The sequence below is a fragment of the Solea senegalensis genome, linkage group LG8, assembly GCF_019176455.1.
Source record: "Solea senegalensis isolate Sse05_10M linkage group LG8, IFAPA_SoseM_1, whole genome shotgun sequence".
In the NCBI taxonomy this organism is placed as follows: domain Eukaryota; kingdom Metazoa; phylum Chordata; class Actinopteri; order Pleuronectiformes; family Soleidae; genus Solea; species Solea senegalensis.
In genome coordinates, this window is record NC_058028.1 from 27244593 (window position 1) to 27257964 (window position 13372).

General features: G+C 41.7%; 1 protein-coding gene across 1 annotated transcript; it reads left to right on the forward strand.

Annotated features, from left to right (window-relative positions):
• The first annotated feature begins 7200 nt into the window (after positions 1–7200).
• Positions 7201–8559, forward strand: rbp2a (retinol binding protein 2a, cellular). The gene is made up of 4 exons (XM_044031535.1): positions 7201–7343; positions 7828–8006; positions 8123–8224; positions 8419–8559. The coding sequence occupies exons 1-4, from the start codon at positions 7271–7273 to the stop codon at positions 8467–8469; spliced, it is 405 nt and encodes a 134-aa protein (XP_043887470.1). The 5' UTR covers positions 7201–7270; the 3' UTR covers positions 8470–8559.
• The last annotated feature ends 4813 nt before the right edge of the window (positions 8560–13372 follow it).

A 13372-nucleotide genomic window follows, 5' to 3' on the forward strand; every position in this document is an offset into this window, starting at 1 on the left:
AGAAGAAGCTTTTATTTAAATTTTGACCTCAATTGAAACATTTAGAAGCTTTTAATTATGCTTCAATGCTTCAATATGATAGCTATTAAATGGCTGACTTTTTTTTGGTGATCTGAGAAACTGTCTAACTGTGCACCTGGTGCTTCTAAAGCTCTTGTGCTAGAAGATGAGTCAGTCCCAATATGAGGGAGGAGATGATCCATTTTTTCTCTAATTGATGTTATTTTATTCACAAAGACGTTGATAAAGTCATCACTGCTCAGTGTTAAAGGAATAGATGGTTCAGTGGAGCTGTGGCTCTGTGTCAGCCTGGCTACAGTGCTGAAAAGAAATCTATGATTATTCTTATTTTCTTCAATTAGAGAAGAATAATAGGCAACTCTAGCTTTGTGTAGGGCTTTTTTGTAAGCTACAAAACCATCTTTCCAGGCTATATGAAGTTCCTCTAGGTTACTGGAACGCCATTTTCTTTCTAATCTACGTAACGTCTGTTTAAGAGCACGAGTATTGGAGTTAAACCATGGTGCTCGTCTCATCTGATTCACCACTTTCTTTTTCAGAGGGGCAACACGATCTAATGTAGTACGCAGTGAGGCTGCTGTACTATCAACAAGGTTATCTATGAGGGCGGGAGTAAAATCACAAAAGGTACCTTCAGATGTACTGACATATGGCACCGAGTTAAATAAAGGTTGCACTGTCTCTTTGAATGTATTAATATTATTATCAGACAGTATTTCTTATTTATGTTATTGTAGTTCATCATTGTACAATTAAATGGGAGTAAATAATGATCAGTAAGGAGAGGGTTTTGAGGAACTATGTTTAAGTTATCAATATCAATACCATAAGTTAAAACAAGGTCGAGGGTGTGATTAAGGCAATGAGTTGGTTTATTAACGTGTTGAATAAAACCTATTGATTCCAACAGCGAGTTAAATGCGCAGCTAAGACTATCACGGTCAACATCTACATGGATGTTGAAATCCCCTACAATTATGATTTGATCTGTTTTAAGCACCAACTCAGATAAGAACTCAGAGAACTCTGATAGAAACTCTGAATAAGGTGCAGGTGGACGATAAACTGTGACTATTATAATTGGTTTCTGTGATTTACAACTAGGATGAGATAGATTAAGAATAAGGCTTTCGAACAATGAATATCCTGGTTTGGGCTTGGGATTGATTAATAATCTAGTATTAAAAATGGCTGCTACTCCTCCTCCTCGGCCTGAGCTTCTAGGAATATGGGTATTAGCATGAGTGGGTGGAGTTGATTCATTTAGACTGACGTAATCGTCTTCATGTAACCAAGTTTCAGTTACACAGAATAAATCAATACAATTGTCAGAGATAAGATCATTTATTAAAACAGATTTTGAGGAGAGAGACCTTATATTTAATAGTCCACATTTAAAAGTGGTATTATTTGACTCTATTTTATTGTTGGTATTAATCTTTATTAAGTTAGAATGTCTAACTCCTCTTCTGTTTGTTATTGGTTTATTTACTTTATTTACTTTAGTTTTTACTTTAGTAGGTCGAGGGGCAGACACAGTCTCTATGGGGTTTTTAATAGGTGACTGCTCGAAAAGAAGCACAGAGAAGCATGAAAGACTGCAACTCTGTGTCCTGGTCTCAACTCTGGATTGTCATGGGTTTCTAATAAAATGCCCTAAGCTGCTAGATAAGAGAGCTGCTCCATCCAAAGTGGGATGGACGCCGTCTCTCCTCATGAGACCAGGTTTCCCCCAGAAGTTTTGCCAGTTATCTAAAAACCCAATGTTGTTTTCTGGACACCACCTCGACAGCCAGCGATTGAATGACGACATGCGGCTATACATGTCATCACTGGTTACATTGGGCAAAGGACCAGAGAAGATTACGTTGTCAGACATAGATTGTGCATACCTACACACAGACTTAACATTAACTTTGGTGACCTCCGATTGGCGTAATCTGGTGTCATTACTGCCGACGTGAATAATAACTTTACTGGATTTACGATTATCTGTAGCCAGCAGTTTCAGATAAGACTCTATGTCGCCCGCTCTGGCCCCGGGAAAACACCTGACTGTGGTCGCTGGCGTCGCTATTTTCACGTTCCTCAGGATGGAGTCACCAATTACCAGGGTTGGTTTCTCAGTCTGTGTGTGTGTGTGGTGCTGAGAGGGGAAAACTTGTTTGAGGTGTGAACAGGTTGGTGGTGGACAGGACTCTTAGGCTTAACACGAGTCACCCAGCTGTCCTGTTTGTCTCCCGGCTGCATGGGAGCTGCTGAGGGAGCTAATGCTATGTGGTCCGCACCGACTACTTGGGACTGGCTAACTGATTTAGCTTCTATGGTGCGGAGCTGAGTTTCTACGTCACTAAGCCTCGCCTCCACCCTAGCCAGTAAGCTACATTTTTTACAAGTACTTTTATCGCTAAAGGAGGCAGAGGAGTAACTAAACATGTGGCACACAACACAGGAGAGAGCAGGAGAAGGAGAGGGAGAGAGAGAAGCCATCGCTGCTAAGCTAACTTTACGCTAGCAAAGAAAGAAACACCGTACGTGATCTACATAGACGATAGAGTTTAAGCAAAAGTAGAAGGTGAAAGTATTTGTCTTAGCAATAGTATTAGTAATAAAACAAGTGTTTTTTCAGTTAGATCAATCGATCGTTCCAGTAGATAGAAAATCGCAGAGAGCGCAGGAGACACACAGCATAACACCAGTGGAAGCACAGGAAGTGACACAATACGTTACTGCCCCCTGTCAGCCCCCTCCAGTCTGACTAAGCAGGAGTATTCGGGCTATGAATCCCATTATCCAGGTATGTTAGTCCGTCTAAGACTAGCTCGATTTTGGTCAGACTAACATGTTTATGTGACATTAAGAAAACCCAATTATTGGGACTTTTAACATGCACTGTCTGTATAAGATGTATTTCTCCAAACTACCTGATACAGACGCCCAGAACAAGGGTGGGCACTTTTACAGCTGCTGTCAGTGGCGTCTTTCTCTGTGGCTGAGGAGCTGCTGTGCCGACAGAGAGGAGATCCAGAGAACCCTCAGCTGTTGAAGGACGGCGACATCATGCTGGGGGGACTCTTGTTTTACCACAGCAGCTGGAAGAACAGACGGGAAGACTTCACACACAAGCCGTCACCACTGGAATGTACCAGGTCAATTATATACTGTGTAAATGTCTTTTAAAGGGGACATATTATACCCTATTTCCCCCATTAAAATAGTTCCCTGGTGTCCAAATGAACATGTCAGTGACATGCTTTGGTCAAAATACCATAAGGATGAAGAATCATAGCAGTTCAATAACCCTGCTAAACCCGCCCCTTTCAGAACGCTCGGTTTTCATGCATGGTCCCTTTATATGCAAATGAGACACAGGCAAACACACACCCACTTCTTCCAGGGGGTTTCTGATTTGTCCTCTTTACAGCGCTTTACAGCTCTATTCGTCTCCCCCTCCCTCCACTAGTTCTCTGACAATATCAACATGGCAGCGTGCGCAGAAAACAGCGAGAGTGCCGTCACAGGAAGAGACGTCCTACATAAGGATCGAGCCGAACAGTGCCGAACTGTAAATCAGTTAAAAACACTTATGAACAGCACTGCTGATCGCCACCGCTGATCGCCAGCGGCGAGCTGCATAAACTGCCGCTGTATGTTACTGTATCAGACCGGTGACTGTGCTCCGGAGACCTCGCCACCGCTGATCGCCACCGCTGATCGTCAGTGGCGAGCTGCATAAACAGCTGCTTTATGTGATTGTATCAGACTGAGTCTGTGCTCCGGTCATGGAGGACGTACTGAACAAATATTTTTAATTAGGACGTGTCAGAATGGTCAGTTATGACCTCTATGTGACCTTTTCTTAACAATGTGTGTGTTTGTACGTCGCTGACTAAATACAGCAACCGATGGCCGCAGGCTGATGCGAAGTGGTGCGAACACACGTTTGCTGACTTTATCCGGCACATTAGCTTCATATATAAAATCCTCTGTAAAACACTGTGCTCCACTGTGCAGCCACCAACAGCACACTTGTCCCTTCGCGTTGACATAATACCGCTCTTCCTCCCTCGCCTGCACTCTCGCAGGGACAAGGTGGAGCTAAGGTGGAGCTCGGAAGTAAACTTACTGGTGGGGCGGTAACATTCGCGGTGAAATGCGCATGCTGCCGTCATAAGCGCAGGGAATTCAACATGGAGTGTTTTATCGCCTATACTTACACTAAGGGGGACCACAAAAACATGACTGAGTATTCTTTTTCCACACTTTGGCGACTGGTAGGGCCTCCAGAGTCCCAAATATAAGTATTAAAATGGTTAAAAAGTTGATTTTGCATAATATGTCCCCTTTAATGGGCCACACGGTGGTGTAGTGGTTAGCACTCTCGCCTTGCAGCGAGAAGACCCGGGTTCGAGCCCCGGTTGAAACAAGGGCCTTTCTGCATGGAGTTTGCATGTTCTCCCCGTGTGTGCGTGGGTTCTCTCCGGGTACTCCGGCTTCCTCCCACAGTCCAAAAACATGCAATGTGGGGAATAGGTAAATTGGACACTCTAAATTGACCGTAGGAGTGAATGTGAGAGTGAATGGTTGTTTGTCTCTAGCTGTGTGTGGCCCTGCGATGGACTGGCGAACTGTCCAGGGTGTACCCCGCCTATCGCCCGATGAAGCTGAGATTGGCACAGCACCCCCCGCGACCCTCTGGTGGAGGATAAAGTGGTTAGATGATGACTGACTGACTGATGTCCCCTTTAATGTCTGAACTCATAAATGGTTTGACTTCAGTTTGAATTTCAGGGGCTTCCAGTCTGTTCAAGCGATGCGTTTGCAAGAGGTGTGAGAGCTGCACTGGCACTGGCAAATGCTGATGAAGTCACATCTGCTCCCTCCAAAACAGCGTGTACGAGACCTGCACAGGTGCTCGCCATCATCTTCACTCGCCCATAGCTACTGTCAACGGGCCATTTCATATACCAGTGGTGGGTGAGTTTAAATGAATCTTCATAAAAAATGACAATTCCACTTGCTTCTCACTTAAGTTTGATCCATATTCTCATCTTCAGTTTGTGTCTCGTCAGGTTACAGCTGACTAAATATCAAATCAAATGTAACATAATGGTAGGACTAAAAGTCTAAAGTTAAATGATGAATGAGTGGATTACACGGTATAAAATGTAACAGTGTTCATTTATTGACTCCTCACTAGAGGTGACCCCATGCAAACTGCATAAATATACTGATTTGTGCAGCTTAAACTTTGCTGCACATTTCTACTGTCCTTCACTGGATGGTTCTGTGTGACATGAACTCTGTGTATATTAGTTTTTTCTTTCTTTTTTCCATGTGTGCATTTTTAGGAAAACATGACAAAACCACATTGAAATGATGATGATGAAAGGAAATGAGACATAGAGACAGTTCAACTCACTTCGACTGTCACTTATAGATAAAGACGCCTTATCAACCTTGATAAACCATGACACAGGCCGCAGCAGTGGACCTTTGACTCCTGTGTGCAAGGGTGTAAACGTGCGAGAATGAGAATGTTTTATAAACTTTGAATTCAGTCAGAAAATGCTGTCTGACGGAGAGATACATTGGCAGACATATTGGATGAGGATTCAGGTGAGGCCTCCCTCTGTGGGCAACATAAGGGTTAAATCGACTTGACTCTACGGTGAGGTGATGTCAACCAAAAATGGCTGAACTGTAGATAAATTAAAACAACATCTCGAGTCGAGCAGTTCTTGAACTGTATCATGGAAAAGCGCCATAAGGGTCCCAAGTATTACATTTTAGGGAAAGTATTCCTCTGCATTTGACCCATGCTAGAGTTAGGAGCAGTGGGCTGCCACACTGAGTAGTGCCCGGGGAGCATTGGGGGTTGGGTACCTTGCTCAGGGGTACTCCAGCCCTGTTTGGCCAGGTGGGGGATTTGAACCGGTGACCCTCCGGTTGCAAGTCAAGTTCCCTTTGCACTTTGCCACGGGCTGCCCGAGTTTGTGCATGTTTCTGTGGTGGCCCCGCCCCTTACCCATTTAGCATTTTGTACCTGGGTACAAAGTCGGTAGTAAGTGGGAATTGGATTAAAGATGGCATCTTTCAAATTATGGAAACCACGGACAAACCCGCTTGGGATCCTTATATAAACCTTATGGGGTCCACATATGGGGACTTACCCCCACACTTATGGGGGACATGCTGGCTGGGTGTGAGCCTCCGTGTCCAGGGTCACACACAGCACAGACAGGGCTGACTTTACAACCACACTTTCATATAACGGCCCCTTTAATGTCAAATCTATATAATCACTGTTCAATTCAATTCAATGTTATTTGTATAGCGCCAAATCATAACATACATGATCTCAGGTCTGTACATAGACAACATCAAGGAGAGCAGAGAAACACAACAGTTCACACAATGAGCAAACACTAGGCATCAGTGGAGAGAAGAAGAAATCTCTGACAGAACCAGGCTCAGAGATGTGCGGTCATCTGCCTCGACTGGTTGGGGTGAAAGGAAAAATGGGGGACAGAGGAGAGGTGGGGGACAGAAAGGGGGGAGAGAAAGGACAAGAGGGAGATGAGGTAGAGACAGAAGAGAGAGAGGGAGACCAGCAGCAGATACACAACAACTGTATCAGGTTACAAGTTTATACAGTTACTGATATCGATTTTTTTAATTACAAAACAATAATAATGGTGATGATAAGCGATAAGCTGTTCTGGGGACTTTGCTGTGATATAAATGCATTTTACATCATGATGCTTCTTCACAAATGAAGTTCCTAATGGATTGTAATAGCACTGGACTGGATTTGAAAATCCCTTCCCCCTGCAAAGGAATTGGCACTCTCCTCTCTCCCTCTCTCCCCCTCCACTGGAATGAGTAATTGATGAAGCAGAGGAAATGAGACAGCAGGCTCTTTTAAGTGCTTCAAAATCAATGTGCACACAGAAGCAGACACGGGGAGCAAGTGCAGAATCTACACACGAGTGCAGCTAAGAGAGCGTTTAGAAGAACTGGCCTCACGATGCACGTAACGCATTCAAGCTTGAACTTTATGATGTACGAACAAATGCACGCAGAGACTGTGCTGAGAGAATTATCAGGCGGACCCTGTCCTTTGGCCTACACACACACACACACACACACACACTGTATATATACAAAGGGCAGGGCCCACTGAACAGTGTGTCTCAGTGCAAAAAGCTAACTCTAAAGGCAAACTTCTTCCACGCTCCACTCCAAAATGCCTGTAGACTACAGCGGTCGCTGGGAGATGGTGAGCAATGAGAACTTTGAGGACGTCATGAAAGCCCTTGGTGAGTTGAACGCAGACATCTAATGCTTTAAAAGGGGGAGAGTGTGACTACATGTATCAGTAACAACAGGGATGAATTATGAGGGATAATCTAGAAGGAGAGTGAGAGAGAGGAGGAGGAGGAGGAGTGAGACTAATGGAGAAAGATCACGAAGAATGCGTACTTTCCTCATCAAGCTGCAATCAGGCCAAGTTACCCTTCCATGCTCTTTTATTGTGCCAAATAAATATCGATTCACTCCTTCAGTCACTTCATTCAATGAAAGATAAGACGGTCTGGATCAGGCGGTGGCTCCTGGTCTGTCCAGCCCTCTGCTGAACTTCTACATCCTCATGGAAACGGCTCAAAAACTCATTTTAGATGGGTAAACGTATGATGACAAGACAGTGAATGGTGAACAGTCTTTCTGGCATAAGCCTAAATTGTGTGACGGGCTTCACCGTGCGACCCTTGACACGATCCATTCACATCCTGTGTTTTGCAGACATCGACTTTGCCACCAGAAAGATTGCTGTCCATCTGCATCAGACCAAAATCATCGTCCAGGACGGAGACAAGTTTGAGACAAAGACGCTGAGCACCTTCAGAAACTACGAGGTCAACTTCACGGTGGGACAGGAGTTTGAGGAGCACGCAAAGGCCCTGGACGGCAGGAAAGTCATGGTGGGACTAGTTCCTGGTTTTGATGATGATGATGATGATGATGATGCTGATAGCCAGATCGAATCATGGTCGATGTTTTGATCGTTGTTTTTTTTTGTGTGTGTTTGACTTAACAGACATTGGTGAACTGGGATGGAGACAAGCTGGTGTGTGTTCAGAGGGGGGAGAAGGAAAACCGTGGCTGGAAACAGTGGATCGAGGGAGACATGCTACACCTGGTGAGAGACACAGCAGTATTAGACCCAGAACAGCCTGCAGTTTGATCAGACTAATGACTCTCTTTTATTGTTCAATAACAATAAAGGTTAATGAATCACTGTGTGAAGAAACACAGATTAAAGCGCAGCCTGATTATGCAACTGAGAGAGACATGTGGACTTGTGTGTGTAAAGGTCTGCGTCTCCTCTTTCAGGAACTCACTGCACTCGACAAAGTCTGCCACCAAGTGTTCAAGAAGGCATAATAACATGGGAACAGCGCTCGCCTGCAACCAAACTGTCTATTTATACTGTGACTGTGGACACTTGTAATAAACCACGGACATTTTCTCTCACATGAAATGTGTGACTTTATTTGGACAAAGTTCTTCAGACACAGATGGGATTATGTGTAGCTTTTTGACGGACTGGTGGTTTGAGGTCTTAGTTGTGAGATCACCAGAATCCTGACCATGTTAACTAGGGCAGGGGTCTGCAACCTGGGGCTCTAGACCCACATGTGGTCTTCAGGCCCTCAGCAGTGGCTCCCTGTAGCGAGGAAAACAAATAAAGTTTTTTTTATAACTAAAATATGCAACATATCCTATGTCTACATCAAATGTAATATTAAAATTCTCTATATTATCTAGTGTTTAAAACATGGGAAGCCATTCCCAACACTTAAATAAAGTCATCATGAACTACATACATTCCAAATATAGTTTTATTTATTTCAAAGTAGGTTTTTTATTGTATTAATTTCCCACAAAGACTCACAGATGTGTACATAGTTCTGTGTCCAGTGTTTTCTTCTTCATTTATTCAGGTAAAAATAGCAATATAAGTTGTATTTTTGTAGTTCTTAAATGTCATAAATGCAATAAACTATAGTTATACTGAGTGTATATATACAGTGGATATAAAAAGTCTACACACACCTGTTCAAATGCCAGGTTTTTGTCCTGTAAAAAAAACTTCTTCCACCTTTAATGTGACCTATAACCTGTACAATGCAACTGAAAAACAAACTGAAACCTTTAAAGGGGAAAATATAAAATAAAAAACTTAAAATAACCTGGTTGAATAAATATGGACACACTTAAACTAATACTTTGTTGCAGCACCTTTGGCTTTTATTACAGCACTCAGTCTTTTTTAGTAGGAGTCTATCAGCGTGGCACATGCTGATGTGGCAATATTTGCCCACTCTTCTTTGCAAAACCGCTCCAAATGTGACAGATTGTGAGAGCATCTCCTGTGCACAGCCCTCTTCAGATCACCCCACAGATGTTGGATGGGATTCAGGTCTGGACTCTGGCTGGGCCATTCCAAAGCCTCAATCTTATTCCGGTGAAGCCATTCTTTTGTTGATTTAGATGTGTGCTTTAGGTCATTGTTGTGCTGGAAGATGAAGTTCCTCTCTAACACTGACTGGTATTTGGAACTGTTCATAATTCCCTCCACCCTGACTAAGGCCCCACTTCCAGCTGAAGGAAAACAGCCCCAAAGCATGATGCTGCCACCACCATGCTTCACTGCAGGTGATGAGCAGTGTTGTTTTTGCACCAATTGACCTTTTGGAATTATGTCCAGAAAGTTCAGTCTTGGTTTCATCAGACCATATCACATTTTCCCACATGCGTTTGGGAGATTTCAGATGTCTTTTTGCAAAATTAAGCCGGGCTTGGATGTTTTTCTTTGTAAGATAAGGCTTCCGTCTTGCCACCCTACCCCAGAGCCCAGACATATGAAGAAGACGGGAGATTGTTGTCACATGTACTTCACAGCCAGTACTTTCAGTGTTGCTGTCGGCCTCACTGACTAGTTTTCTTCTTGTCTTATCGTCAATTTTGGTCCTGTTCTTATTGATGTCACTGTTGTGCCATATTTTCTCCACTTCATGATGACGGTCTTCACTGTGTTCCACAGTATATTTAATTCCTTGGAAATTCTTTTGTAGCCTTCACCTGACTGATATCTTTGAATAATGAGATCCCTCTGATGCGTTGGAAGCTCTCTGCAGACCATGGCTTGTGCTGAACTTTATTTGGGGTTGATCATTGAACATGAGTTTGAATGTAATTGGTTAAATCTGAACACAGCAGCATTCCCAGTTATAAAAGGGTGTGCACACTTATGCAACCACATTATCTCAGGTGTTTATTTTTACGTCACCTCACTGAAAGATTTCTGTTTGTTTTTCAATTGTGTTGTACAGGTTATAGGTCACATTAAAGGTGGAAAAAAAAGGTGAAATTATTTATCTTGATGTCATTTTTTTACAGGCCAAAAACCTAGCATTTGAACAGGGGAGTGTAGACTTTTTATATCCACTGCATATATATATATATATATATATATATGTGTGCATATATATATATACATATATATGTATGATGAAGCCTTCCTTCATCTTACAGGTTAATTAGTAGGGATGAAAATGTCTGCCTGTACATGTGACTAGACCAATCTGTGGTCAATAATCGTTTTATATAGTGAGTGAAACAGAAAAGTTTCACTGTTTTTCACATCAATATTTTATACACAGAAGTGGCAGGAGATGAAATATGCACTCTGTAATTCAAAATAAAAGCCCTTTACAAAAGCATACAGTTGCTATTACAGTTGCTTCTTCTTCTTCTTCGACTACACCGTCTAATGATGCACACTGAGAGGTGTAATGCTGCCCTCTACAGTTCAAAGATCTCAATCACAGTTGTTCACCAGTGTGAGGGGCACATACGTCTCCATGGATACAAGCTACACTATTGCAGTCATGAAATGTTTCATGTTTGAAGTGGTGGAAACAGGCTTTCATACAATTAGACAATTTACGAGAGAAAATAAGATGAATAAATGAACTCCCTCCAGCAATAAGTTTGAACACTGACCAACCAAAATCCCTGCTGCCTTCATTTACATGTAGAAATAAAATAAAATAAAAATAAGAAAAATAAAGGGTTCAATAATTCATCAACAATGCAGTATAACATAGGAAAACCTTTCATGAATATGATGATATTTACATTGGAACCTTGGTTTTAAATGAACTATCCTTAAATTCTAATAATATATGAAAAACATGAATAATTGTTTTATTTACAAATAAAAAAATGTAATATTATTAATAGATTGAGTGTTTGCTCAAACGTCAAGAAAACAAAGAAACTAGAACTGATTTAGAAAACGATATTTGTGAGTTTTTTTATTAAGAAGATACATCATTTTTTATTTTTCAGTGAAACTGAAGTCAGGTTGAAAACATTGTCGTTATCATATTGTCACACACAAGTTAAGAGTCAATTATTTATTATTCAGAAATAGTTTCATGATGATATTTGATGCATCATTTGAGTCTCACTGGTTGTGAGGTCATGGGGCATTCCCGACACAGGAGAGCTTCACGCTGCTGCTCCTGAGAGACAAGGGGCGCATCATTTAAGAGGGAAACTACATTTAAAAATACAGTGTGTGTGTGTTTCAATCTCAGGGTTAAATTATGGAACAATCCAACAGATGAATTAACGAAGAGTAAAAACACAAGTCAGTTGAAATGAAAATACAAAATAAATAAAAGGATGAGGAACAGGATGGTAATAGAAACCAGACATATTCTTGTGTTGTACTGAGAACTGTATAAAATACTGTGTACATATTTGGGGGCGTGATAAAGTACATTAGTCTATAAATGAGTTTCTACTTCTGCCTACTCCTTTTCAAACATGTGAAATGTGTTTCCATTTCTATTGTCTATGTTTTATTTATTTATTTATTTTAAAGCAGCAGCGTGGAGGGTGGTAAATATTCTACACTGTACTACTTTATTTAATTTTAGGTTTAAAAACATGGCTGTAATGTCCAATACTGACCATCAAAGAAGTGACCAACAACTAAACGAAACAAAAAGAGATCAATGACACTGAACTCATCACAAATAAAATCAAACAGCAGTGAGAGTAAAATAGGTGACAGAGATGTGTCATCCACACCCGCAGCTAAATATCAATAATCCACGCGAAGCAACTATCTATACTGATCATTATTCATTGTAGCAGCAGTCTGATCAACATAATATGTTGTTATGGAACACAGCAGCTGCACAGATCCTCTAGGTCAACTCATTTCTGCCTCATTTCAGATCAAATCAATATGTTAACCTACGTATTATTTATTTATTTCCACCGTGGATCATTGATGTGCACTTTATGATGTTTATTTGGACAGGCAATGTCATCACTTGAAAGACAAAATGCAATTCAAAATCCCACATGCCCCGCCTCCCGACATTTCAACCTTTTTTCCAGATTTTTGTCGAGGTGAGCCCCTGTCGTTTTGTCGACAAAAAACTCCCATCCCTAGTTAGAAATCAAATATCTGTCTGTCTGTCTGTCAGAAACTCGGAGCAACCTGATTGTACCACAAACTGTTTTTTTCCTCCGCCTTCTCAACTGAAACATGGTAAACTCGGTTGGAGTCCCAGTTCCAACTTCCGATGCAAATGGAATGCACTCTGAACTATCCCTTTAATGTCCTCTTCACTGTTTTTTAACATGTCACAGCCTTGTTTTTTTGTTGTGTTTGCAGCGCAGTACCTGGACAGGTGGAACCTGTTCTGCCACTGCAGCTGCTACAGGAAGCGCTGCAGGATGTTGAGGAACCACGTCGCCAGACTCTCAGCTGCGTCACGTTGGACAGTGACAGGGAGCTGTAAACCGGATAATGCTGATTTTTAACCCTTCAAAATAAGTGTCCGATTTCGAAACACGAAAGTAAACGAGATTTTGGAAAACACTTTGATGTAAACATTGTACAGCAACACACGAACATGCATTATGCATTCTAAAACATAAATCTAGTCAGGTGTAATCGAGATTTATGTTAAAAACAGGTCCTGGTGTGACCTGGTGCAGTGAGGAGACGGTGGAACGTAAAGTCCTGTGTAATTTCAAGCAGTCACATTATTTATATAGAGCTTATTTCTTTAAGTAGTCTTTGTCAGGCTGTACACTGAAAGGTGTAATGCTGCCCTCCACAGTTCAAAGTTCTTGATTTCCATCACTGATCTCCTGTAATGACAATACTATGGTTCATAATGGTTCAGAAAATAGACTAAAATGCACGAATTGATAAAAAAAGAGAGTGATAAAGTTAAACGTTTTTAAAATAAAT

Excerpts from the sequence above, each read along its gene's own strand:
- rbp2a (XM_044031535.1), top strand. The coding sequence starts at position 7,271 with ATGCCTGTAGACTACAGCGGTCGCTGGGAGATGGTGAGCAATGAGAAC. Across the intron at positions 8,007-8,122 it reads TGGACGGCAGGAAAGTCATG|ACATTGGTGAACTGGGATGG; the intron begins GTGGGACTAGTT and ends TTGACTTAACAG. Across the intron at positions 8,225-8,418 it reads AGGGAGACATGCTACACCTG|GAACTCACTGCACTCGACAA; the intron begins GTGAGAGACACA and ends CTCCTCTTTCAG.